This window comes from Chlorocebus sabaeus, chromosome 6 (genome assembly GCF_047675955.1).
Source record: "Chlorocebus sabaeus isolate Y175 chromosome 6, mChlSab1.0.hap1, whole genome shotgun sequence".
Classification (NCBI taxonomy): Eukaryota; Metazoa; Chordata; class Mammalia; order Primates; family Cercopithecidae; genus Chlorocebus; species Chlorocebus sabaeus.
The window spans coordinates 2,551,463-2,579,018 of record NC_132909.1 but is presented as its reverse complement, the minus strand read 5'-3'; the positions used below and the strand labels follow the sequence as shown (position 1 = coordinate 2,579,018).

At 42.9% G+C, this 27,556-nt stretch overlaps 1 protein-coding gene across 2 annotated transcripts in view; it reads right to left on the bottom strand.

Moving 5' to 3' along the window:
• Positions 1–252: 252 nt before the first annotated feature.
• Positions 253–27,556, bottom strand: part of NLRP11 (NLR family pyrin domain containing 11) — a 46,140-nt gene continuing 18,836 nt past the window's right edge. The window contains exons 3-10 of one of the 2 annotated variants that reach the window (XM_038006375.2): positions 24,053–25,622; positions 23,133–23,294; positions 16,836–17,003; positions 11,330–11,500; positions 7,376–7,546; positions 4,304–4,474; positions 3,888–4,058; positions 253–991 (exon numbers count right to left, since the gene is read on the bottom strand). In XM_038006375.2, coding sequence (XP_037862303.1) covers positions 745–991; positions 3,888–4,058; positions 4,304–4,474; positions 7,376–7,546; positions 11,330–11,500; positions 16,836–17,003; positions 23,133–23,294; positions 24,053–25,622 — 2,831 coding nt within the window. In that variant the 3' untranslated portion in view covers positions 253–744. The remainder of the gene's footprint in view (positions 992–3,887; positions 4,059–4,303; positions 4,475–7,375; positions 7,547–11,329; positions 11,501–16,835; positions 17,004–23,132; positions 23,295–24,052; positions 25,623–27,556) is intronic. The other variant, XM_038006376.2, reaches the window with a different exon arrangement.

Genomic DNA, 27,556 nt, shown 5'->3' with positions numbered 1-27,556 from the left:
ATTAGGCACAGCCACCAGATGCTTAGCCATGGGGCATGGTAAATACAGTGTCAGGGTTGGAAACATTATCAGAGGATGCCCAGTTCGACTCCCTGTTCTGAAAGAAGGTGAAAAGGAGAGGCTTTTTCTGAGGACACACATATCTTACATTTCTCCACAGCTTAGAGAAGTCATCCTTCACCCCATGGAACACACACACGTTTGTGAGCAGAGCTGGCTGAGAGAGAGGGAGATACGGAAATGAATGCCATTTACGGTGTTAGGTAGATCCGGGATGAACATGGTGCAGCAGGAATACAAAGGCAGGAGAGAAGACGAGATGAGGATTTCATTTCAGAGGATTCCTAGAGATACCTTCTAACAACTCTCCCTAGACCAAAACAAAACCAGTAACAAAACCCAAAAACCAAACCAACAAAACCACCAAAAACCAGAACAAAAAACAAGCAACAAACAAATCATGAAAGGATCAGTTTCTTTCATGTTACTCCACAATGCCCACTGATAAAAGAACCATGCTTCACACTTTTTTCCAATGCATTTTATCGTTTATTACTTTATATAATCCTTTAAATACTCTCAAGAGAGTGTAGGAATTTTAAGAAATGGTTGACTGGATCAAGGTCACACACACATACACACACACACACACGCACACCCCGAATAGGAAAATTATAGCCTTAATTCTCTTTCATTCCAGTCATGGTAATACTTTATAACAAATACGATTTATGTAGAACATGATCAAAGGGGTTGCCTAGATGCTGTATTTGACATTCCCATGGGTGTAGACATTCTGGGAAATTTAAAAAACATGTAATCCAAATTAGAATTAGGTATTACTGAACCTGGCTGAGAAGCAGGTATCACACCAATTTCCCTGCCTTCCTTTACAGACCAAGTTTCAGACAGAAAGATCAAATTGGGTTTTCTTTCCTTTACAGTCATCACCATCCGCCGGGTTTCTGCGCTCACGTCATTTAATGGAAGCCTGAAGGAAAACAGAGGGCGAACTCTATTAATGCTACGTGTGGGTCTCGGCTTTGTTGCGTCAATGACTAATTCCCCACATGGCATCCTTTGGGCATTCTTGGGAGTGTCTCAAGCCATCTGAAGAAACAAAAATCTGCTCCAGACTAAAAACCCTGAGAGCGCGATTTCTCCGTTAAGTATTAGAACGTAAGATTTCCATTGGGAGAACCGTTTAAAGTCATATTAGCAGTAACCAACACTACTGTGTGCTCAGTGCTTTACATGCATCTCACATTACATCCTCACAATGGGTAATGCCATCCAAGACTTTATAGGTTCCAATACTGAGGGGTCAAAGTTTCCAACTGAAATATGTTTACAGGCTGGACCCAGTGACCCACATCTAATCCTAGCACTTTGGGAGGCTGAGGCAGGCAGACTGCTCGAACTCAGGAATTTGAGACCAACCTGGGCAACACGCCAAAGCCCCATCTCTACCAAAGATATAGAAACTTAGCCAGGTGTGGTGGTGCGTGCCTGTGGTCCCAGCTATTTGGGAGGCTGAGGTGGATCACTTACACTGGAGAGGTTAAGGCTGCAGTGAGCCATGATCACACCACTGCTCTCTAGCCTGAAAGAACAAGACCCCATCTCAAAAAAAAAGAAAAAAAAATTTACATAGCTAGAGAACAGAAGCGCACACCACCACCCATGCTCACGTTTCTTTCTCCAAATCAAAGAGGGGGATTCAGGCACTTATTTTGTGCCCTCTTTATATGTGAGTGTCCCAATTAGCATGTAGGTATAAATACCTTTATAACCTGAAATATGGTCATTTCTGCAGTTTACTTTTGAGCACCTATAATATTGAAACAAACATATCCCTGGTATCATGGAGCTCATGTTCTAGTGGAAGGAATTAGATAATAGAATAAATGCATTATACATTTGAAGGTGAAAAGAGCCCTGGGGGAAAAAATAAAGAGAATAAGCCATTTGGAAAATGTGTAAAGTTTATGGATTTTTCCATGCATCTGAAAGTTGGACTCAATATCCACGTTTATGAAAAAAATCATCATTTGGAGATGACACGGGAAAATAACTCACAGTAGGGCCTCCAGCGTATTGAGTCTGTGATCTCATTCAATCTTTAAGAGTTCTGAGGTAATTATCCCCATTTGCCATTTGAGAAAAATTGGATATGAGTGGGAAATGAGTTAGCCCGCCTGTATTTTATCAATGGGTCACCAGGACGCTTATACTCAGTCTCGAATGCTCAGTAACCTGAATATGGTTTTCCTTTAATAAGGCAGGTAGAAACGGAATGCTAGATATTGCCAGATGTTTCCACACATGTGAACAGTGTGAATGGAAACTGATAGGCAGCTTCTAAACGGCTTCTAACAATCCTCACCTTGTGTCAATCATACCCTTGTATCATCTTCCCCTCTAGCATAGGCAAGGCCTGTGATTTGCTTCCTTGGAGAAAGAGTCTCGCTGTGTCGCTCAGCCTGGAGTGCAGTGGCGTGATCTCGGTTCACTGCAAGCTCCGCTTCCCGGGTTCAAGTGATTCTCCTGCCTCAGCCTCCTGAGTAGCTGGGATTACAGGTATGCACCCACCATGCTGGGCTAACTTTTATATTTTTAGTAGAGATGGGTTTTCACTATGTTGGCCAGGCTGGACTCGAACTCCTGACCTCAAGTGATCTACCTGCCTCAGCCTCCCAAAGTGCTGGCATTACAGGCATGAGCCACAGCACCTGGCCATATTTGCTTCCATCCAATAGGCAAATACGGTGAGATGTCACTTTTTTGGCGGGCCCACATAGAATTGCTACTTCTGCCTTGCTAACAAACTCACTCTATTGCCTTGAAAAACTTGACAAAGAGTTGCTGTTCGCGAGTCGGAGAACGAGTCTGTTCGGTGTTTCATCGCCGATAATTGAGGGCCTCTTCCAGCCAACGGCTGTCAAAGGACTAAGACCCTTAGCCCAACAGCTCTACAGGAACTGAATTCTGCCAACAACTACATGATCTTAGAAGCAGGCTGATTTTTCCTTTTCCAGATAGACCTTCAGATTTGACCCTAGCCTTGGATGACATCTTGGCTGCAGCCTCATGAGAGATCCCAAGGACGACCAACTAAGCTGGGATTGGAGTCCTGACACTCACAGAGACTGAGATAATGTGTCATTCAACCCCCAAGTTGGTGGTAACATACTTGGCAACAATTAGCTAACACAGAAAGGAAGAGGACTTTTCTTCATGAGAGGAATCTAATGGATCTGGAAACATGAAGTAGCAGACTGAGAACTGCCTATTTTTCTTCTCTGGTAATTAGGGGCACATTCAAATGGAGGAAAGAAAACAGAAAATACTCAAACATAGAACCCTTTTTGTCTACGTCAAGTATAATGTCAGTTGTCATCTTTTACTCACCATTGAATATGACCTCTGCTTTGAGAACTAGGCATACATTTTCAATCTCCCAAAATGAAAGACTTTGTTTTTCTTTTCTGTGTTTGAAGTTGCCAAGAGGGTTTCTCATCACCTCATAAGTCCTAGACCATCTCAACACAGAATTTTCCCCATCACAGATGGGCGCAGCGACTCGTGCCTATAATCCCAGCACTTTGGGAGGCCAAGGTGGGCGGATCACAAGGTCAGGAGATTGAGACCATCCTGGCCAACATGGTGAAACCCCATCTCTACCAAAAATAGACAACATTAGCCGGGCGTGGTGGCGGGCACCTGTAGTCCCAGCTACTTGGGAGGCTGAGGCAGGAGAATCACTTGAACCTGGGAGGTGGACGTTGCAATGAGCCAAGATCAGCCTGGGCAACAGAGCAAGACTCAGTCTCTCAAAAAAAAAAAAAAAGAATTTTCCCCATCACCAAGGAAAATAAGCAACTTACCCAATTATCTGAAGTCCACATTCTGGGAGGATCAAACTCTCAAGAAGTTTTACAACTCCTTCATCACCCAATTGATTTTTAAGTATGTTGAGTCTTTCTAGTGTTTTGTTGGTGGTAAGAACAGAGGCAAGAGACTCACAGCAGGCACCGGTTAACATGCACTCTTCTAGCCTATAACAAAGATGCACAGGTAAGATGGGGCCAAATCCTTGAGGAAAAATGGCAGATGAGACGGGTGAGAACTAGACGTCTAACTAAATCCCTCCCCTTACAAGTTTTGGGCAAAAGAACTAACTGTGCCATAACAGCCCCATTTCAAACATCTGAGGTATCGTATTTCCCAATCCATTTCCTCTTGTGCTTTACTTCAGCTGTTCCTAGCTAAAAACAGGGATCTTTCTCCACCAGGCACCTACCCAATATTCACCAACATACAGTCGGGATGTCTCAAACCACCACATAGCAGCTGCATTCCTGCATCTTCTATGCTGTTGCTCCCAATCTCCAGGCTCCTCAGTGTTTCATTAGTAGCAATAACTATGGCAATATATTGACAGATATCGTTGGTAAAGAAACAGCCAGACAGACTGCAAAACAGAAACACGAGCTCGAGTCATGACCACCTGTCTCCAAAGGTTTATTTCACAGAGTGTTAAGCATTCTTGGACCCGTCTTGTGACATTCATGACTAAGGGACTGGTTACAGAAACAAGAGCAGTGTTAACATTTATGAGTCACTTATCACATACCAGGCATTATCCAAAACTCCTAATGCACATTAAACTCACGATGACCACAAGGCTCTTATCCTGGTTTTACAAGCAAGGAAACTGAGGCCAGGATGTTTTAAGCCTTTTGTCCCAGAAAGCCACACACATTCAGCCGACACCTTTGCGATACTGAGCTTGAATTCTGAAGAATTATGTTGGGCAACCTCCTCTGAAATTCACATTTCTACCTTTCAGTACTCATGTTAAAAATCCAACATTGAGAAGGGCGAAATACATTCTTTCTAGAAAGAGAATTTTACCAAATGGTCCTTCCTCTCAAAGCAAGCAAAGTACTCACAATTGTCCATGTTCTCCCATGTGACGTGCCATCTTGTTTTTCCATTCACATCTCCCCCACTGTCTACTCCTACAATCCTATTTCGTGGCCTCACCACACTGGCTGGCCTTCATGCCGATTCTTGAGCATAGTTGGCTGTTTCTATGTTAACAGCTCTGCACTGACAATTCATTCTGCTTGGAAGCCTCAATCTAGTGATCTGTATGATTCCATCCACAACCTTCTCCAAGTCTTTGCTCAAATGTCCCCTTGTCAGTGAAGTAACATTGACCTTGCTTAGAGATGGCCACACCCTACCCTCGCACTCCCGATTACGTACCCCTAGTATTGAATAAAAAGTTTCCATAGCACTTTTTACTGCCTGACACGGGAGTTGACAACCTTTTTCTATAAGGGGCCAGATAATAGTTTAGGCTTCACGGGCCATGGTGCCTCCGTCACAACTACTCAATTTTGCCATTGCAGCACAAATGCATTCATGAAACACACGTAGATGAATGGTTATGTTCTAGTACAATCTTCATAAAAACAGGCAAAGGGCCAGATCTGGCCCCTGGGTAATGTAATTTGCTGACCTCTGGCCTAACAATAGATAAGTTTCTTATGTTTTCTTTCCTATCTCCCCCAGTGCCAATACAAGATCCATTAATACATGGATATTTATTCTGTTCACTGATGCATCCCAGCCACCTAGAGTGCCTGACATTTAACATACACTCTACCTTTGTTATAGAATATATATTAAATACGGAATCATCAGATATTAAAGCAGATTCCAGAAAATTCTATTTTTCATTTAGTAGTCATAAAAGCTGGGTAGTACATGCCTGTAGTCCTAGCTACTCAGGAGGCTGAGACAGAAGGATCACTTGAGCCCAGCAGTCAGACTGGCCCGGGCAATATAGCAAAACCCTGTCTGTAAAATACATAGAACATTAATGATGTGCCAACCACATCCATCCTTTCAAACTCAGAGGAAAATAAAGGCTGATAAAGAATGTGGGGTTTCACATGCCCTATGGGAGCTCATAGAGAGGGTTCCTATCCAGGTTTGGGTAGGTAATAGACAAAATGGACAGTTATACTTAAGATAATTCTTGAAGGACGACAAAATAATATATTTGGAGTCTACGGCAAGGTTCAAACTATGGTCTGAGAGCCAAATCTAGAGAACTTTGTTTTTATAAATAAAGTTTTATTGGAACACAGCCACACCCATTTGTTGACATTTTTCATGGCCTCACTTGAGCTATGGGAGAGTTAAAAATAGTTACGACAGGGACATTATGGCCCACGAAGCCTAGAGTATTTACTGTCTAACCTGTTATAGAAAAAGGTTTCTAACCCCTATTCTACAGTATGAGTGAATTTGTCTCAACCTACTAAGTACAAACTAAGGGCCATGGGAAAAAAAGGGAGGGTGGGTTATATTATTTTCCTGAAGGCAGTTTTCCGTAAACTACCTTGCCAAAGGAAGCAAGATTCTAGAAAGAAAAGATATCCCTAGAATTTCCTATTTCACCTGCCCATTTGTACCAAATGACAATGGTAACAAGGATTCAACTTATAACTATGAGGCAGAAATAAACTTAAAATAAGATACCAGACTGCTGAGCATATTCTTTATACAGTCTCGTAAGCACTTCAGGAGCTCACAAGCCATAGTGTTGCTATTTTATAAACAGAAGATGCTTTTAAGATATTAGTTTCTTGTATTTGAGCCAAAAAAAAAAAAAAAAAAAAGACATTTGAGGTAGAACATTTTCGAAAGAGTTCAAATTAACTCCAACGAATTTTTTTTCAGGCAAGTGGGAGGCTCATTACTTCTGAGAAAATATGAGAAGTTTGATTATTCAGCATCATTGATGAGGCACACGCAGAAAGCTGTAGTGACTTGTTACATATTTTTTCCTGGAAGTTGCACCAGAAGCCATTGCATCATGCCTAAGTTAGATGTCTTTGGCCAGTACCAGGGGCTTGGATATGGCCACCTCCCCCAGCGCATCCCTTTTCCAATAAAGCTATTTCCCAACAAAAAGATGCCCCTATGATCGCCCACCCCAAAAGATTCACGGCCTCAGACACTGTAAGCCAGGCCAGGGCAGGATCTTTGGGTCCCTTCTCCTGTGGCATTTTCCCATACTATGTCCACCCGGGAGCAGGGGGAGGAGCCTGGTCCAGGCACCCTTCTCTATGTGATAAGGATCAGAGATTTTGTGAACTCTGCTCCTTCTGAGCTAAAAGGTTTCGCCAACGAATCTTAGCTTGCTTTCATGTCGCCTACCTTGGAGAGCCCGTGCTCCCGTACCCCTCTCACCCATGATGCCATCATTGGAATCTTATCCCTGTCACCAACCCCACCACCCAAGGCCTTACTGCAGCAGAAACACGGTCATCCAGAACAACTGTGGGAGACTTACTACAGCTCCTCTAACTGACAGGTTGGAAATATCAAGGGAAACGTCACATGCAACACTCCGTAGTTTTGTAAGTGATTCACACACAGGTCTAGTTGTTTCAGAGTTCGGCCGAGCAGAAGCACTCTTCCAAGGGAGCTGCAGCATTTTTCAGTGAGGCAGCAGAAGACCAACCTGCATGGGGACCACACACACACACACAGAAGAGTGAGTCAGTAACACAGTGTGAGCGCCAGACAGGGGAGCACTTTAGACCACCCACCCCACGCCCATGAGCGCCTCGATGCCCTCCTGCTACCATTGCCCAAAATCTCTACCAATGACTTTCTTATTTGGAAAAGGAGATTAACAGTACCCCCAAAGAGTGCAGAGGTCAACATATAGAATGGATAATGCAGAACAGGCCATGAGAAAAATCGAACTCCAACTTCCACTAATGGAATAACCTTAAAGAAGTTACTTCTAGAACTTGGAGTCTCCCATTGTTTGATAAAGTATATTTGGATCAATTGAATCCTAAGATTTTTCAGTTTTTTTTTTTTTTTTGAGACAGAGTCTCGCTCTGTCGCCCAGGCTGGAGTGCAGTGGTGCGATCTCAGCTCACTGCAAGCTCCTGCCTCCTGGGTTCACGCCCTTCTCCTGCCTCAGCCTCCCGAGTAGCTGGGACTACAGGCGCCGCCACCACGCCCGGCTAGTTTTTTTGTTTTTTGTTTTTTTTTTTTTTAGTAGAGACGGGGTTTCACTGTGTTAGCTAGGATGGTCTCGATCTCCTGACCTCGTGATCCACCCGTCTCGGCCTCCCAAAGTGCTGGGATTACAGGCTTGAGCCACTGCGCCCAGCCTGATTTTTCAGTTTAAAAACTCACAATGAAAGAGTTACTTTGTTATTTATAAGTGAATATAGGAACTGTTGAAGATTTTTTAAACCAGGAAAAAGTAAAGACAGATAACACACCAGAAGCCCTTTTGTAAGCCCATTTTATGGTATCCTGTTTTGTCTGTCCAGGTTTAGCTTGTTGCCAATATATGGAAGTTTATTCAATCCTAATCTGGATTTCCAGCTTCTATTTTTTTCCATTTTTTATTTTTAAATAATTTTTAAAATAGAGATGGGGGTCTCACTGTGTTGCCCAGGCTGGTCTTGAACTCCTGGGCTCAAGTGATCCACCTGCTTTGGCCTCCCAAAGTGCTGGAATTATAGGTGTGAGACACCGTACCCGGCCAATCCTCTATTTTTTTTTTAAACCATTTTCTGTTTGCCCTGGGAATACTGCACTGGCAGTGAGCTACACTTTTTTCTAAACAGGGGACGGGCTAAAAAGTTGTAAATAGGCCAGGCACGGTGGTTCATGCCTGTTATCCTGGCACCTAGGGAGGGGGAGATGGGAGGATCACCTGAAATCAGGAGTTCAAGACTAGCCTGGTCAACATGGTGAAACCCTGTCTCTGCTAAAAATACAAAAATCAGCCAGCGTGGTGGCACACGCCCATAGCCCCAACTGCTCGGGAGGCTGAGGCAGGAGAATTGTTTGAACCGGAGAGGCGGAGGTTGAAGTGAGCCAAGATCTCACCACTGCACTCTAGCCTGGGCAACTCTGTCTCCAAAAAAAAAAAAAAAAAAAAGAAAATAACCAATTTATTGGTTGGAAATACTGAATCTTGGCTCTGGTATGGGAACAGGGTAGACTAGACCAGAGGTTGGCAGCAGACCAAAGCTGGTCCCTTCCTGCTTTTGCATAGCTACAAGCTTGGAATGGTTTTTGTGCTTTAAAATGATCGGAAAATATATATGTAATTCTATTAATTTGGGTTTAACAAGTGAAATGAGCTATGTTTCCCTTTGTATACTAATACGTGCTTATTTTAAATTAATATGTACAAGTTAAGACTAAGAATGAGCTGGAGAAGTTTCCCTGTTGTCCTCATAGAAACCAGTACTACCAACTCATTTGCATACTATTTTCCAGCTGTCAGATTTGGTCACGACCATAAATTTGGCCTTTTACAGGCATTTTCCTCAGACTACTGATTTCTTTCATGTTTAGGCTTAGAAATTCCTTGCCTACTTAAAATATGTTACCAAAACAAACAGTTTTTGCTTAGTATATCGGGATTATTTTAAATACAGGTATGAACTATGAAAAACTCCACACCCAACAATCTAAGGTGATAAAAATGTTCTAAAAGTTATATCGTAGTATTGTACAACTCTAAACACACATTAAAAAAACATCAAATGTGTACTGTAAGTGGATGAATTTTCTGATATGTAAATTGTACCTGGAGCCAGTAATAAAAAAAAGACAAAATCTAGCAGGAAACAAAAAACTTGTAGATATGACATGAAAAAAAAATATCTACTTGGAGTCTGATTATTGAACCAGTGATCTGTCCTTTTCATGAGATCTTTTACAACAAAATTAGCTCATATTGACAATTACTTACTGCATTCATCTGGGGCCAGATAGATCCTAGAACAATTTGAGATTTTAAAAATATGACTGGGACTCTGTCTCAAAAAAAATTAAAAAAAGAAGATAAAAACATATATAATGTGATATTATATAATATGAACAGGAGTTTGTAGTGTTACCCTGCAATCAAACAAGTATTTTTACAGGAAATATACAAAGAATATTATATCAGTTTGTGTGTTTTGGAATCTAGCAAGTCCTAAAAAGGGGCTAAAGGGGGCCAAGAAAAAGGGGGGCCAAAAAAGGGCAGAACAAAAACAAAAGATGACCTCCTGCATTCTTGTCTTTTTGGAATTTGGAATTGTGAATGGGGAATTGTGTCCTTAAATACACTGAACTGCTTACTCTGTTTCGTTTTCTGACCGTGTTTTACAGATCTTCAATCTTTGTTTTTGTACCTTTATGCCTCACTTGTGCCACTTTTTTGCTGTCTTTCATTGTGTTTGCCGCGCCCCAACCTTATGGAAGACTGCCTTTTTTTTTTTTTTTTTTTTTTTTTTAGTAGAGACGGGGTTTCACCACGTTAGCCAGGATGGTCTTGATCTCCTGACCTCGTGATCCGCCCGTCTCGACCTCCCAAAGTGCTGGGATTACAGGCTTGAGACTGCCTTTCTAGCAACTTCCCCAGAGCAGAGACAGAACTTACCTATGAGTAACCCGCAGGAGGTATAGATACAGGGACAGCCTGTCTTCCACCTTCTTGAAAGGAGACTCAGGGAAAAATAAAAATTCTATTTCAAGGCAATCTAGCACCACACCTTTCCTTTGCTTTCATCCTTGTGTTCTCAGTTACATCTCATCCCACACGACACCCAGTTCACGTGTTCATTGTGAGAACAATATAGGTTCCCTGCTCTTAGTCAGTTGCTATGGCCTAGGTGCTGTGTTTGGAATGTGGTGACCTTTTTTTTTTTTTGAGACAGAGTTTCGCTCTGTCACCCAGGCTGGAGTGCAGTGACGCAATCTCGGTTCACTGCAACCTCTGCCTCCCGGGTTCAAGCAAGTCTCCTGCCTCAGCCTCTCAAGTAGCTTGGACCACAGGCGCCCGTCACCACGCCCAGCTAAATTTTTTTATTTTTAGTAGAGACAGGGTTTCACTGTGTTGGCCAGGCTGGTCTTGAACTTCTGACCTCGTGATCCACCCGCCTCGGCCTCCCAAACTGCTGGGATTACAGGTGTGAGCCACTATGCCCAGCCGTGACCACTATTTTTAACTCTCTCTCCAAAGATGTACGTTTGGTCCTGTTATGACCCCACCGCCCAGATTGAGAAATTCAAACCGAAAAAAAATCCAGAAACATTTCTGCCAACGTTTCGCAAATCCACTGTCAACCCAGAGTATGAACCCAGACCTACTGAACTCCAAAGACCGTGCTTTTGGCTGCTTTCCTGTCCCTTTCCCTGCCACCGTTCTTTGATCGTGTGTTTAGATAGTCAAGTCAATCTGAGCTGCTACGTGGTGAGCTTGTCTAAGCCAACTTACGCCAGTGATGTAAGAGTGCAGTTGGGATGAAGCAAGGCATTGCACAGTATGTTCACCCCGTCGTTCCTCAGCGGATTGTTGGTTAAAGTCAGTTTTCTCAGACTCCCGCCGCTGACAAGGAGCGAGGCGATTTCTCCGCATTTGCTGGCTCCCAAGTCACATTTCATCAAGCTGTAAGAGGAATCCAGAGATGAAAAGAGGCTCCCCCGTTTAAGCCATCCCCTCCTCTTTTAAATTAAAAAAAAAAAAATCAGACCCAACAAAGTGAGATGATAGCTACTTGGAAATAAATAGATCCCTCTGCTTCTAACCTTCGTCTCCCCACGCCACTTCTCAGAGTTCAAATTTGGGAGAGGTTCCAGATTCAAGAAGGGCTGTGAGTAGGCAGTTCCTTCCCCTTCTGCATTCGTCTCCACGTGGCTTCCAGGGTGATGGTTCAGAACGGTAGGTCAGGGATCAATCAGCTCCCCTGACCACGGGATGTGGGTACGATCACATTTAGAAATCTGATCGAGACCCTCAACTTACCATCACATTTACAAGGACTTCTGATGTTTTTTCTGCATAACCTTGGGTGCCCCACATGCTCTGGCTGTCAACTATCTGTCTACCTTTTTTTTTTTTTTTTTTTTTTTTTTTTTGAGATGCACAGATACAACCCAGGCTGGAATGCAATGGCATGATCTTGGCTCACTACAACCTCCGCCTCCCTGGTTTAAGCGATTCTCCTGCCTCAGCCTCCTGAGTAGCTGGGATTACAGGCACACATCACCACGCCCGGCTAATTTTTATATTTTTAGTAGAGACCTGGTTTCACCATGCTGGTCAGGCTGGTCTTGAACTCCCAGCATCAGGGGATCCACCCTCCTCGGCTTCCCAAAGTGCTGGGAGTACAGGCGTGAGCCACTGCGCCCGGCCTAACTATTTGTTGCTCATTCTGTACCATCCTCCCTGATCTCCTCACTGTCCCTCAAGTCCACAAGCACATTTTTGCTTCAGTGTCTAGTACCCTCATCTCTGCTTAGTGATTTTCCCCGTGGGACTCTCTTTCAAAAAAAAAAAAAAAAAAAATTTTTTTTTCCCCTTAAATTATCCAGGAGTGGTGGTGCGCATGACTGCAGTCCCAGCTACTTGGGAGACTGAGGTGGGAGGATCTGTCGAACTCGGGAGTTCGAGGCTGCAGTGAACTATGATCATACCAAGGTACTTCAGCCTGGACAACATAGCAAGACCCTCCTCTTAAAAAAAAGAGAAAAAATAAGTAAAATAAATGATCTTTCCCCAGATAGCTGCATGGTTTGCTGTCTTGCTTCCTTCGACTTGTCACTCAATGTTCTCTTCTTTAATGAGGACTTTGCTAACCATCATTCAACTAATATTGTCTACCATGTTTCAGGCATTGTACGAAGTTCCTGGGATACAGCAGAGAACTGGAAGAAATACGATGGAATTCCAGCATTGTAAAGACAGGGCTGAACGTATAATGTGCCTAGCAGATGATCAGTTCTTTATAGAAAGTAAATCAGAGTAGGTCAGAGAAAGAAAAGGATGTATTCTACTTCCTTGCGGGGCAACCACTGACAGAAGTCTGAACTCCTCTCTCACTGAGCCATCGTACCTGGCCTGTGTATTCTATTTTGAATGAAAATGGAAGCCATTGAGGGTTTGAAGATTCAAGGACAGAAGAGTCACAAGATCTGACTTAAATAAGGTAGAATTTTAGCAGAAACTTGAGAGAAGAGGGCAAGCTCTGAACCTCTAGGACAAGAGAATTTCTGTTAGAGGAAATGAGTGGAAAGAGTCTGAAGCAGGAGTAGGTTTGGTGTTTTAAACATCTACCACAAACAGTGCAGCCGCAGCATGGTACATAAACAGGAGATGGGGAGAGGGTTAGCCAGGGCCACCCAGCGTGAAATAGTCTACTCTGTATTATTTTTTGAGACAGTTTTGCTCTTGTCACCCAGGCTGGAGTACAATGGTATGATCTTGGCTCACCACAACCTCTGCCTCTTGGGTTCAAGCGATTCTCCTGCCTGAGCCTCCCGAGTAGGCGTGCACCACCACGCTTGGATAATTTTGTATTTTTAGTAGAGACGAGGTTTTGCCATGTTGGCCAGGCTGGTCTCAAATTCCTGACCTCAGGTGATCTGCCCGCCTCGGCCTCCCAAAGTGTTGGGATTACAGGCGTGAGCCATCGTGCTGACCTGTGTATTCTATTTTGAATGAAAGTGGAAGCCATTGAGGGTTTGAAGATTAAAGGACAGAGTCATAAGATCTGACTTAAATTGCCATTATCCTTGGCAAACTAAGGTAAGGACAGAAAACCAAATACCACATGTTCTCACTTATAGATGGGAGCTAAATGATGAGAGCACATGGACACATAGAGGGGAACAACACACACTGGGGCCGACTTGAGGGCTGAGATTCAGAGGAGGGAGAGGATCAGAAAAAATATCTATGAGGTACTAGGCTTAGTATGTAGGTGATGAAATAATCTGCACACCAAACCCCCATGCCACAAGTTTACCTGCATAACAAACCTAAACATGTATCCCTGAAGCGAAAAGTTAAATAAACTAAAAAGAGTTAGTCTACCCTTGTAGTAACGCTGCTATATCAAAAAATAAACTTATGTTTTGCTTCAAACACAGACACACACCCCCCCCCCCAAACAAAACAATACAAACTAGATGAAAGTTGCCCTTCTCCACTCTCTTTTCCATGTAGCAAGCAATGGTATGCACAGGTAGGAAGCTCTGAAGTACTGCAGGTAGGTGGGAGATGGGCTGGTCTACCATGCTTAGCAGTAAAGGAAGCAGGAAGGAGTCAGATGGATCTACTCTAACAATAAACCTAGAAAAGTTGTCTAAGCCAAGCCACAAGAAAATCTGTATTTGAAATGCCTGTTTAAATATCAAAGTAAGGGGCTGAGGTGGGCAGATCACGTGAGGTTGGAGTTTGAGACCAGCCTGGCCGACGTGGCAAAACCCTGTCTCTACTAAAAATACAAAAGTTAGCTGGGTGTGGCGGTGCACCCCTGTGGTCCCAGCTACTGGGGAGGGTGAGGCACAAAAATTGCTTGAACCCAGGAGGTGGAGGGTGAAGTGAGCCAAGATGGCCCCACTGCACTCCAGCCTGGGCGACAGCAAGACTTCGTCTCATAAATAAATATCAAAGTTGATATCTCTATAAGTACTTCACTGAGTCTGAATCCAGGAGAAATGTTTATAAATAAATACCTGAGAGTCTTCATCACATAGAGGCTACTTAATGACATGAATAAGAACGCGTAGAAGGGGTATAGAGAAGACATTTAGAACCACTTGGAACTACTCCGAAGATAAGAGTCCAGGAAGATGAAAAACAAGCAAAGACAACTGAGGAGGAACAATCAAGGTTTGGGAGAAACCAAAGGCCAAGAGGAAATGTGTTCCAAGATGAAAGGAGTTTGGGGCAGGGAGGCATTGAGGTAGGGGGGAAGCTACCTACAAAGTGGCAAGAGAGTTGGCATTTAGCTGGGAGAATGTGATATGGAGAAAGGATGCTGAGTGAGATGGAAGGCAATGACTCTCCAGAACCGTGGAATCTGAAATATGTCAGAAAGTGAGGGGCTGGGTGCAGTGGCTTCTAGCACTTCGGGAGGCTGAGGTGGGTGGATCACTTGAGCTCAGGAGTTCGAGACCAGCCTGGGCAACATGGTGAAACCCCATCTCTACCACAAACACAAAAATTAGCCGTATGTGGTGGCAAGCACCTGTAATTCCAGCTACTCGGGAGGCTGAGGCAGGAAAATCGCTTAAACCTGGGAGGTGGAGGTTTCAGTGAGCTGAGATCACACCACTGTACTCCAGCCAGGGCAAAAAGAGTGAAACTCCATCTCAAGACAAAAACAAAAACAAAAACAAAACAAAACAAAAAAACAAAAAGAAAGGGATGAGGGAGGTGAAAGGGTGAGAAGCTGCTGCTCAAATGGCTGACGGACCCAGTAGGATTAAAGGGTGGGAAGATTTGCTTATAAGACAAAGTAGCTTGAGAATACAGGAGGTGCTGTTAGAGCAAGAGGTACTTGAAATTGAGAGTACAAGCGAAATACACTTATTGGAGATGAGGTCTAGCAAGTGGCATTATCCAATATTGAGTTACTAGCAAATAGACCTACTGAGCACTCAAAGCGTGGCTAGCATGACTGAGGCACTGGATTGTTAGTTTTACTACATTTACATTGGTCTTTATTATTTATTTATTTATTGAGATGGAGTTTTGCTCTTGTTGCCGAGGCTGAAATGCAGTGGCACCATCTCAGCTCACTGCAATCCCTGCCTCCCGGGTTCAAGCGATTCTCTTGCCTCACCCTCTTGAGTAGCTGGGATTACAGGCACCTGCCACCATACCTGGCTAATTTTTGTATTTTTAGTAGAGGCGGAGTTTCACTGTGTTGGCCAGGCTGATCTCGAACTCTTGAATTCCTGACCTCAAGTGATCCACTCCCTCTGCCTCCCAAAGTGCTGAGATTACAGGCATGAGCTGCCAGGCTTGGCTAGTTTAAATTTAAAGGTTGATTCTAAATTATTGGAAGACTTAAGTATGTTTAGGACATGGGCATGTGAATTAGTTCTCTCCATTGTAAATTTTATGAAATCAATATGGAGGTCAAACAATTCTGATGAAAATGTGCCTGAGTGGTGATGTTCTCTGAAATACTGGGTTCTGCAGCCTTTATACAAAAAGGAATATACAATCACATCAATAGCTTTTTGTACTAATGACATATGGATATAATTTGATATGCTTGGTTAAAATACTGTTAAAATTAGTTTCAAGGCTGGGCACGGTGGCTCACACCTGTAATCTCAGCACTTTGGGAGGCTGAGGCCTGTGGATCACCTGAGGTCAAGAGTTCGAGACCAGCCTGACCAACATGGAGAAACTCTGTCTCTACTAAAAATACAAAATTAGCTGGGCATGGTGGCACATGCCTGTAATTGCAGCTACTTGGGAGGCTGAGGCAGGAGAATACTTGAACCTGGGAGCCGGAGGTTGCAGTGAGCTGAGATCCCAACATTGCACTCTAGCCTGGGCTGGGCAACAAGGGTGAAACTCCATCTCAAAAAAAAAAAATAATTAGTTTCACTTGCTTCCTTTTACTTTTTAATGTGGCTACTGGAAAATTTCAGTCTGTGGCTTGAATAATTTCCACTGGACAGTGTTTTAGGGTTTGACTAGTAGTTTGTACTTCAGAATGACCAAAGGGATTAGATCATTAGAGAAATATCAGTCAAGGGAGGGAGAAGCCATGTTATATGCAATATTAATGTAGAAATTCAACTCAAAAGACAGGAATAATGTTGGTGAGAGAAATAAATCACGTGCTAGAAAAAAAAATTGAGGCATGAATGACATCAAAAGGTGGGAGCAGGTAGTGTTATTGAAGGGGCACCTCTATCCACCAACACCCAGTCGTTCCCCTCACATGCACGGAGCTTTCAGCTGAGCAACAACTCACCTCAGATGACTTATCTGGCATGTGGACTTGTCCAGGATCTCACGCAGAAGTGAAAACATATTTAAGGAAATGGACGTACAGTTGAGGCTCAGGTGTATCAGGCTCCGGTTACGAGCCAAAGCCTTGAGTAAGTCTTCAAAACCAGAAGCAGTCGAGATATAGGACAACCTGTGGAAGACAAAGTAGCAGGAAAGCACCAGTGAAGGTTCAAACATCTGCTCCGCAATGTCTCCTGCCTGCCTCACTTCATTCTGTAACAAAGATTCTCAGTGGATTACATCCTCACATGTGGCTCCCGATCTTAAATTTTTAGTCAGGTCAGAAGACTATTGCTAATTCCAAGGTCAGCTTGTTGACTTTGAAGTAATCCCCTGGGTCTTTACAGTGTGTTCACCTCATGACCTTTCTTAAGTGGGACCCACAAGTGGGATACTAAGAATACATCCACATGCACAAAGATACTAAGATACATCCACATGTACAAGTTTAACCATGTTTTTCTATACTGAGAGCAAAAGCCAAAATATGCTGATGGCTGATATAGCCACAGGATCAACCACATGTAAATTATTCAGTTTCAGTAGTCCTAGCCAGAGCAATCAGGCAAGAGGAGGAAATAAATGGCATCCAAATAGGAAGAGAAGAAGTCAGACTATCCCTGTTTGCAGATTACATGATTCCATATCCAGAAAACCCCATAGTCTCGGCCCCAAATCTTCTTCAGCTGATAAACTGCAAAAGTTTCAGGATACAAAAAGAGAAAAATAAAACCAATGTACAAAAATCACTAGCATTCCTATACACCAAAGACAGCCAAGCTGAGAGCCAAATCAGAGGTGTAATTCTATCTACAATTGCCTCACAAAAAATACCTAGGAATACAGCTAACTAGAGAGGTGAAAGATCAAAAGGAGAATTACAAAACACTGCTCAAAGAGATCAGATGACACAAACAACAGAAAAAACATTCCATGCTCATGGAGAGAAGAATCAATATTGTTAAAATGGCCATACTACCCAAAGCAATTTACAGATTCAATGCGATTCCTATCAAATTACCAATGGTATTCTTCACAGAACTAGAAAAAACTATTTAAAGTTCACATAGAATCAAAAAAGAGCCCCAGTAGCCAAGGCAATCAATCCTAAGCAAAAAGAACAAAGCTGGAGGCATCACGCTACCTGATTTCCAACTATACTATAGGGTTATGATAACCAAAACAGCATGGTACTGGTACAAAAACAGACACATAGACCAATGGAACAGAATAGAGAGCCCAGAAATGAGGCCACACAACTACAACAGTCTGATCTTCAACAAAGTTGACAAAAGACAAGCAATGGAGAAAAGACTCCCTTTTCAACAAATGGTGCTGGGATAACTGGCTAGTCATACGCAGAAGACTGAAACTGAATGCCTTCTTTACACCACATACAAAAACCAACTCAAGATGGATTAAAGACAAAATGAAATGCAAAACTATTAAAACCTTGGAGGGGCTGGGCACAGTGACTCATGCCTGTAATCCCAGCACTTTGGGAGGCTCAGGTGGGTGGATCACAAGGTCAGGAGTTGAAGACCAGCCTGGCCAACAGAGTGAAAGGCTGTCTCTACTAAAAACACAAAAATTAGCTGGGCATGGTGGTAGATGCCTGTAGTCTTAACTACTCAGGAGGCTGAGGCAGGAGAATCGCTTGAACCTGGGAGGCGGAGGTTGCAGTGAGCCGAGATCATGGCACTGCACTGGAGAACACAGCAAGATTCTGTTACAAAAAAAACAAAAAAACAAAAACTAGGCAATACCATTCTGGACATAGGAATGGGCAAATATTTCGACACGAAGATGCCAAGAACAATTGCAACAAAAGCAAAAATTGATAAATGGAATGTAATTAAACAAAAGTGTTTATGCACAGCAAAAGAAACTATCAGAGTAAACAGAGAACCTACAGAATGGGAGAAAACCTTTGCAAACAATGCATCTGGCAAAGGTCTAATACCCACATCTATAAGGAACTTAAATTTACAAGAAAAAAATAACCTCCTTAAAAAGTGGGCAAAAGATGTAACAGTTTTCAGAAGGTGACATACATGCAGACAACAGGCATATGAAAAAGAACTCGATATCACTGATTAAAGAAATGCAAATCAAAATCACGAGATACCATCTTACACCAGCCAGAACGGCTACTATTTAAGAATCAAAAAATAACAGGCCGAGCGTGGAGGCTCATGCTTGTAATCCCAGCCCTTTGGGAGGCCAAGGTGGGCGGATCACTTGAGGTCAGGAGTTTAAAACCAGCTTGGCCAACATGGTGAAACCCCATCTCCACCAAAATTACAAAAAATTAGCCTGCTTGGTGGTGCATATCTGTAACCCCAGCTACTCAGGAGGCTGAGGCAGAAGAATCACTTAAACCTGTGAGGCGGAGGACCAGTGAGTTAAGATCATGCCACTGCACCCTAGCCTGGGTGACAGAGCAAGACTCCACCTCAAAAAAAAAAAAAAAAAAAAAAAATATATATATATATATATGTGTGTGTGTGTGTGTGTGTGTGTGTGTGTGTTTTATATAAATAAAACAGATGCTGGCAAGGATGTTCCCATTGTTGGTGGGAGTGTAAATTAATTCAACCATTGTAGAAAGCAGTGTGGTGGTTCCTCAAAGAGCTAAAAGCAGACCTACCATTTGACCCAGCAATCCCATTACTGGGTGTATATTCAAAGGAATAGAAATTATTCTACCAAAAAGATACATGCACATGAATGTTCAATGCAGCACTATTCACAGTAGCAAAGACATGCAATCAACCTAATGCCTATCAACAAGATTGGATAGATGTGATACATACATACCATGGAATACTATGCAGCCATAAAAAAGAACGAGGGCATGTTTTTGGTGTTTTTTTTTTTGTGGGGGCGGGGGGAGGGGAGGAATATGGATGGAGTTGGAGGCCCTTATCCTTAGCAAACTAACACAGGAACAGAAAACCAAATACTGCATGTTCTCACTTGTAAGAGGGAGCTAAATGATGAGAACTCATGGACCTGAAGAGGGGAACAACAGACACTGGGGTCTACTTGAAGGGAGGAGGGAGAGGATCAGAAAAAAAAAAAAAGGTACTAGGCTTAATACCTGGGCATACAGTCTTACAGTCTATATACAAAATATGTATGTCAAACCTGTGACCCAAACTTGCACATGTACCACTGAACCTGAAGTTAAAAATAATTCATGGCTGGGTGGGGTGGCTCACGCCTGTAATCCCAGCACTTTGGGAGGCTGAGACAGGCGGATCACAAGGTCAAGAAATCGAGACCATCCTGGCTAACATAGTGAAACCCTGTTTCTATTAAAAATACAAAAGTTAGCTAGGCATGGTACGCGCACCTGTCGTCCCAGCTACTTGGGAGACTGAGGCAGAAGAATTGTTTGAAGAGTCAGAGCAAGACTCTGACTCAAAAAAATAACAAATAACAATTCACAGTTTCATTGAGGAAAAAGAAGTTGTCCTAGAGTCCCACCACCACCACTGGTCCTCACTCCCCACCCCAGAAGACCGTTTTTCATCACTCCCTTGGAGTTGAAGCAGGACATCAGGGCAACAGCTTTGGTCATTGTCTGTAAGGGCCAGCTAGAGAAAAGAGTTAGGAATCTCCAACTCAACATGAAAGGAGACAGACAGGAAGGGAAATGTGGAAGCTGGCGAACCCTTGGAGGAATAACTGAGGATTGGGGATCCTATGGTAAATCCAGACGTAGAACACACGGGCAGCGCTTTTAATTTACTTCCCAGCCTATGTGGTTACTTGGTGGAAGACTGGATGTTTTCCATGTTGCTGTGTTTCCAGAGTCCTTTACCCGGTGTTTCTCTTGATCCCCATTTTACACAAACAACTTCTCTCCCATGTCTTTGCCCTGTGTTGCAACAAAACTGTTTAAGGTTTTTTCTTTTTTAAACACACACACACACACACACACACACAAAAAAAAAAAAAAAAAAAAAAAATGGAGTCTCACTCTGTTGCCCAGGCTGGAGTTCAGTGGTGCAATCTCAGCTCACTGGAAACTCCGCCTCCCGGGGTCAAGCCATTCTCCTGCCTCAGCCTCCCAAGTAGCTGGGATTACAGTTGCATGCCACCACACCTGGCTAATTTTTGTATTTTTAGTAGAGATGGGGGTTTCACCATGTTGACCAGGCTGGTCTAGAACTCCCGACCTCAAGTGATCCACCCACCTCAGCCTCTCAAAGTGCTGGGATTACAGGGGTAAGTCACTGTACCCGGTCTAAAATTCTTCAGTTCTCCTCTCCATTTTCAAGTGGCTTTCCGGCTCTCACCACCCTTCCAGAACTGTTGTTGGCCAACAATGACTTCCACTTTGCTAATGTCATTGGTCAATTCTCCGTCTTCAGTCTCCTTGAATAAGGACCGCCATCTGACACAGTTGACCTTTCCTTGTTAGTAAACGTGCCTCACTGGGATCCAAGGATACCACACACCCTTTACTTTTCCCTCTAGCCTAATGACTCCCTCCAAAGGCCTTCGCTAGTTTCTGCTTTTCTCCCCAACCACGTCATGTTGGAGAACTCTGGGCAACAGTCTTGGGATCGTTTTGCTTCCTGAACAACATTCCTATCCGTGGTGAACTCAGTCCTTGGCTTTAAATATACATTTGTGTTATACACATGTATATATGAATGACACCCACATTTTACCTTCAGTTCAGAAACATTCCACACTGCTCTTTGGACACCTAATAGACATCGCAACTTTAGCTCAAACAACTTTAGACTGACCTTCCTCAAATTCTTGCTCCCGCCATCGCTTCCCATCTCAGCGGCAATTCTCACGTGGCAGTTTCCAAAACAAAGATCTTGGGGCAATTCTTCTCTCTCCTAGTCTAGATTTAATCAAGGAATTATCCTTTGTCAACATATGCCCCGGAGTTGGCACCTCACCAACCTCTACTATTCATACCCTCGGAGGCACCATTGATGCGCACCTGGCAAACACCAAGAAAAGGAACCTCCTCTGAGCTTTCAGATTCTGTCCTATGGTCCCTGATTGGTCATTTTTAAACACAGTATCCAGAATGAGCTGCTTAAAATACAAGCTAAATTATGGCATCTCTGCTCAAAACCCCTCAAAACTCCTCACCTCACTCCAGAAAACCCAGCCCGGACACTGATGTACAACACTGTGGTCATGCCATACATACTTGTGAGCCATTTCCATCATACCCTTCCTGCCTCACAGTGGTCTAACCACATAGGTCTCTGAACACAAAGCCTTCGTTTCATGGATCCCCACCCCTCCCAGGGGATGACCAACAGTTTATGTGGTTCATTCTTTCACCTCATTCAAGTCCTTGCTCAAATATCTCACTTTCTCTGTGGAACTTATTACTACGGCTTGTACCCTCCCATACCCCTAAATACCCACTTATGCACCCTGACCTTGCCATTCTTTTCCCCATAACATCATTACCCTAAAATACTTTAAAACGCATGTACTTATTATGTCTGCCTATATTCTGTCTCATCAGATAGCAAGCAAGGAAATTTGTCTTTTTTCCCCATCGATATATCCTAGTGCTTAGACAAGCACCCCAAACAAAGCATACATTCTTCTTGAATGAAAATAAAGCTAACTCCTGGGCTTCCGGAATCCTAAGATCATATATGTTGATATGTACTGAATAATTTAGTGACATTTCCTATAGCGCTATTATAAACTCAGATACTCATTTTCCCAATGACTGTTTAGGCAAGTACAGCTGTTTTTCACCTGATTCTAATGCATTCCCTAGAAAAGAAACTGCTAGACTCCTAGCCTGACCCATTTTTGCTTTCTTCCTTAGGATAAATCCAGTTGTTACTATTTCTTCCTGATTACAAGGGACTACTTTCCCAGTCTACCTTTGCAGTTCTATGAAGCTGTGTGAGGACAAGGTAAATAGGTCAATGAGAGGCAAGCAGAAGTGATACAAGAAAGAGTTTTGAAAAGGCTCCATCAAGGAAGCTCCTGAAGCTTCGAGATAAACTTTTCCTTCTCCCTTCTGTTGCTTCCTGCCTTGAAGGCAGCCATGACGACTGGGACCTCAGACGCCATTGTGGCCCAAGGTCATCTTATAGACACACTAAAGATGGTTGAGAAGTACAGAAGGAGCCTAGGCCCTGATGAGCCTGACCTGAAAGTGTGTTTTTTATATTATCTTCTCCCAGAGAAAGAAAAAGATCACCGTTATTCCTGGGGGATCCTCTAAGGCAGAAGTTGATATAGTACTTACTTGAGTGTACGAAGTTTACAGCTAGAATGCTCCAGGGCTTTAGACAGAATCCTTTCCGAAATATCATTAAGGTCACTGTCAAAAAGATGCAGCTCCCAGAGGGTGTCCATTGTACAAAAAAGAGAGCAGATCTCTCTCCAGTAGACAAGGCTCTTCATTTGACTACACAGAAGAAAAATTGAGTTTTCCGATGGAATCGATTCAACTCCAGCAATTTGTAAAACACGTAAATTAAAGTATCTTTTGAGAGTGTCTGTTGTCTGACCCAGACTTAATACCAGGCAGCAAGAAATAAAGTAGGGTCAAGCATGAAAAAACAACATTCAGATTCACTAAAGTAGTTGGTGATTCCATATTCAGGTAAGATACATCTGAGTGCAGGGCCTTTAAATGCGAGAATATTTTAAAACTTCAATATTAAAAATCAATGTTGCGTGTTTTGTGCTATCATGAACATTCCTATAATGTAACAATACAAGGTTTATTTCTGTTTAATCTCTACAACAGATCTGAAGAAATTAGGTTAAACCACTGGTTTGCAATGAGGCAATTCTGCCCCTCAGCAGACATTTGGTGATATAGATTTTTGTTGCTGTCACAAGTGGGGAAAAAGGGACCCTACTGGCCACAGGGTCAGAGATACTGCTAAACCAGAGATACTGCTAAACCACTTACAATGCGCAAGATAGACCCCCACTACAAAAGAACAGCTGGCCCAAAAAGTCAACAGTGCTGAGGCTTAACTCAAAGTTTGAGTTTAAATAGAAGCAGAGAGATTTAAGTCACTGGTCTAATTAGAAGCTCGATTGGAAATTAGGTTCTTCATGGCCTCGAGTTTGTCATGTTCTGGTCAACAAGCTCTAGAATTATGGGCAGGTCTTACGAAGACAGAAAAGAGGATTTATTTTTTAAAGACTCACCTAGCAGTTGGCCTTACAAGTGGCTCTTTGTATTCAAAGATGCGCTGAACACTCAACTTAAATGTCCTCAGGTGACAGCAGTACTCAAGACAGTATAATGAGACCATCATATCCTTGTTTGATTGAAGGTAAACGGTAACCTCCTTGAGAGTGTTCGCAACCTTCTTCACAAATTCTTCTTCCTGATTCTCAAAGAGACAGTAGAACAAAGACCCATGGTGCGTCAACTTTTCCTGGTCTCGGCCCAAATGTTTCATGTATTCCACCGAGTACCTCCTGAAGCTGTCTACCATGGGTAGCTGGTAGCCAAAGGTTGTCTCAAGAATCTTTCTCCTGTTTTCATTTAGAAGACCAAAAATGAAAGTAAACACTTGATTAAAGTTACAGTATTGTTCTCTCTTCTCTTTATACCCTCTGCTGCCTGAGGGGATCAGACAGTTGGGTACTGCCATCAGAAATGCAACGGCTGCACAAAACTCCTGGACGTTCAAGTGTATGAACTTGTAACGGTCTTTATGAGTGCTGCTCGGCAAAAGAATATTCACGGCCTGCAACACAGAGACATCAGTCTCGGTAAACCCAACACATCTGAGGTCTTCACCACTGAAATTGAGGGTGCTCAGGAACAGTCCTGCTGCAGCCAGCAAACACAGCCGTTGTAGGAGACCTAGGTGATACTGATTGGCAGTGAGTCCAGCCTTTGACGTCAACGCATCAGCAAGAAAGTGGGCATGTAGATCAGTGGGTGTTTCGCAGCAGTGTTGGGGGTCATGCCCCTTGTCCATCTGCCGATTCAGGACAGTACATGTGATCCAGCATAGGATGGCGACCCGGCACAGACCCGTGAGTATTTCATTGTCATGTACAAGCATGAGGGCTGTCGACGCCCTCTGACGGTCGTTAAAGAAAGAGTGAAAATATAGCTCCCTCTTCTCATTCGAGAACTGCAAGGTCACGTAGCAATCTGTGGTTTTCAAGAACATTTTGATGTTTTCCTCCCTCGTGGGCCTTGAGGAGATGAGGAACCAGCAACCTGGAGCCATTTGTCTCTTCAGCAAACTGACCAGGAGAATTGGAATTGGAACTTTCTGGGTGCTGTTACTACACAAAGCATGTTCATTGACATTTAACTCGAACCTTAGGTTGTCCACGTCCTCCAGGATGAAAAGGAGTTTCTTGGGATCAGACAGGATGTCTGCAATGGGAGCCTGGCCGTCAGGCCAGTCCTTGGCGATCAGCTCAGCCAAGCTGCTGTCGGTCATCTGGTTTATTTCGTGAGAAGTGAGGTGAACGATGTACGAGATCATGTTCTGCCACATCTCGCCGTTGATCCACTTCATCACAGCCAGGTTGATAGTCATAGTTTTTCCACATGCTCTGTCTCCCATCAGGAACACATTGAGATCGCTGGCTGAATAACAGCTGGTAGAATCATAGGCTAATTGAAGTACGTAGAACACATCTGATGCAACGTTACAAAAAAATTTATAATGAAATTCTCCAAAAGTGTGATTTTCCCATCGCAGCGTGATTTTTCTTCTCATGAGAGCCTTGCATGCCTCCTGATTGCCTAATCCAGCAAGTACGGGGCAGAAAATAGAACAAAGATAAAAGTTCAAGATGTAAGAACAGTTTTAGCTTCTTTTCGTGTTTACAGGAAAAGTGTAGTAGAAATTTTTTACTTACTATAACACAAAGATATAGGTACAAAGATATTTGTTTTTGAGATGGAGTTTTGCTCTTATTGCCCAGGCTGGAGTGCAGTGGCACGATCTGGGCTCACTGCAGCCTCCACCTCCTGAGTTCAAGCGATTCTCCTGCCTCAGCCTCCCGAGTAGCTGGGATTACAGGCACACACCACCACGCCTGGCTAATTTTTTTGTATTTTTAGTAGAGACAGGGTTTCGTCATGTTAGCCAGGCTGGTCTCGAACTCCTGCCTCAGGTGATCCACCTGCCTCGGCCTCCCAATGTGCTGGGATTACAGGCATGAGCCACTGCGCCTGGCCCATGTTGCTTTAAAGGAAAAAGGTTGAATAAAACCTATTTAACCCATACAATGGGGTCGACAGATCTGTTTGAGCATTGCTCTTTATCCTGCAAGGGCTTCCCTCTCATATGTTGGCATCAAGAACATATTTCTTTCCTTTTTGGGGGTTCCCTAGCATTTTATGTAGCCTTCAATTATAATGTTTTGTTTCACACCCAGTTTTTCCTTTGAGACAATAACTCGAGCTCAGGGACTGTTTCCTGGTATGTATTCAGTTCAGGGTATCTACTTATTACATCTTGGCCTGTCAGTCATGAGTTACACGTTCATCTTTCCTTCTATTTTCTTGTTTATGCATATCATTACTTAAATCCAGATCATTTAATGAACTACTTAAGATAAATGAAATGATATATGGAATAAAGTTAAAATGTATGATAAAAGGGAGTCTTATTTCTTGAGAATACACAAGATTACAGTCCCACTGCAAAAACAAACAAAAATGTTAAGACATAAGTATAAAGCTATCGTAGAGGTATGATACAGAAATGATCCAAATAAGTGAATTCCTAGAAGCAGATGACTTCTTCCTTAGTGAGCAGATACCTGAAAATGTTTTTATCCCTGGGTAAGGGCAGGCAGAAGAGGGAGCCCGGCAGCCTGGAAGAACTTTGATGGGATAAATAAAAGCCAACGATTAACAGCTGCAGCAGGGCTGGCGTGGTGGACCTGAATGTACTAGAATGTGACACGCTAGCTCCCCGCCGTGGAGATGAGCCTGATGGATAAACGGGCCTGATCCCGTCCTCAAGACTACCAGGGCTGCCCAGTTCCGATTCATCACATCCCAACAGACTGGCTGAGACAGGACTTTCTCCTTACTGTTTTTATATATGATGTTCAGTATACAATAAAAAATTGAGATTCAAAGTAGAAAACCATGATGATGGTGGTGAGTATGGTTCGTGATTATAAACCATGATTTATAATCAAGAAAAAAATCTTTGGAAGATGTCTATTTAGGTGTTTTTTGTTTGTTTGTTTTTGGCCAATTTATTGATTGGGTTATCCGTTTTCTTGTTATTGAGTTCCTTATATATTTTGGATATTAGTTCCGTATCATACATAGTTTACAAATATATGTTCTCCTAGTCCAGGGGTCTCTTCACTCATTTCCTTTGCCATTCAGAAGCTTTCCAGTTACACACACACACAAACATACACGAGAATAAGTATGTGAGATAATAGATTTGTTAGCTTCATGTCAACGTTCCACAATGGAAGCATATCTAAACATCACATTGTCCCTTATAATTACGCATAACTATTTGTCAAAAGTAAAATAAAAACTGAATAGAAGCATACGTACATATAACCCAGCTTTTGGAATTAGGAGGTAATAATTTTATAAGTTTCATAATATATTACATATATATCCCCATATATTATGTATATAAAGTATAAGAATCAGATGGATGCTCTGTAACTTAAAATATACACTATGCAAAACAAAGA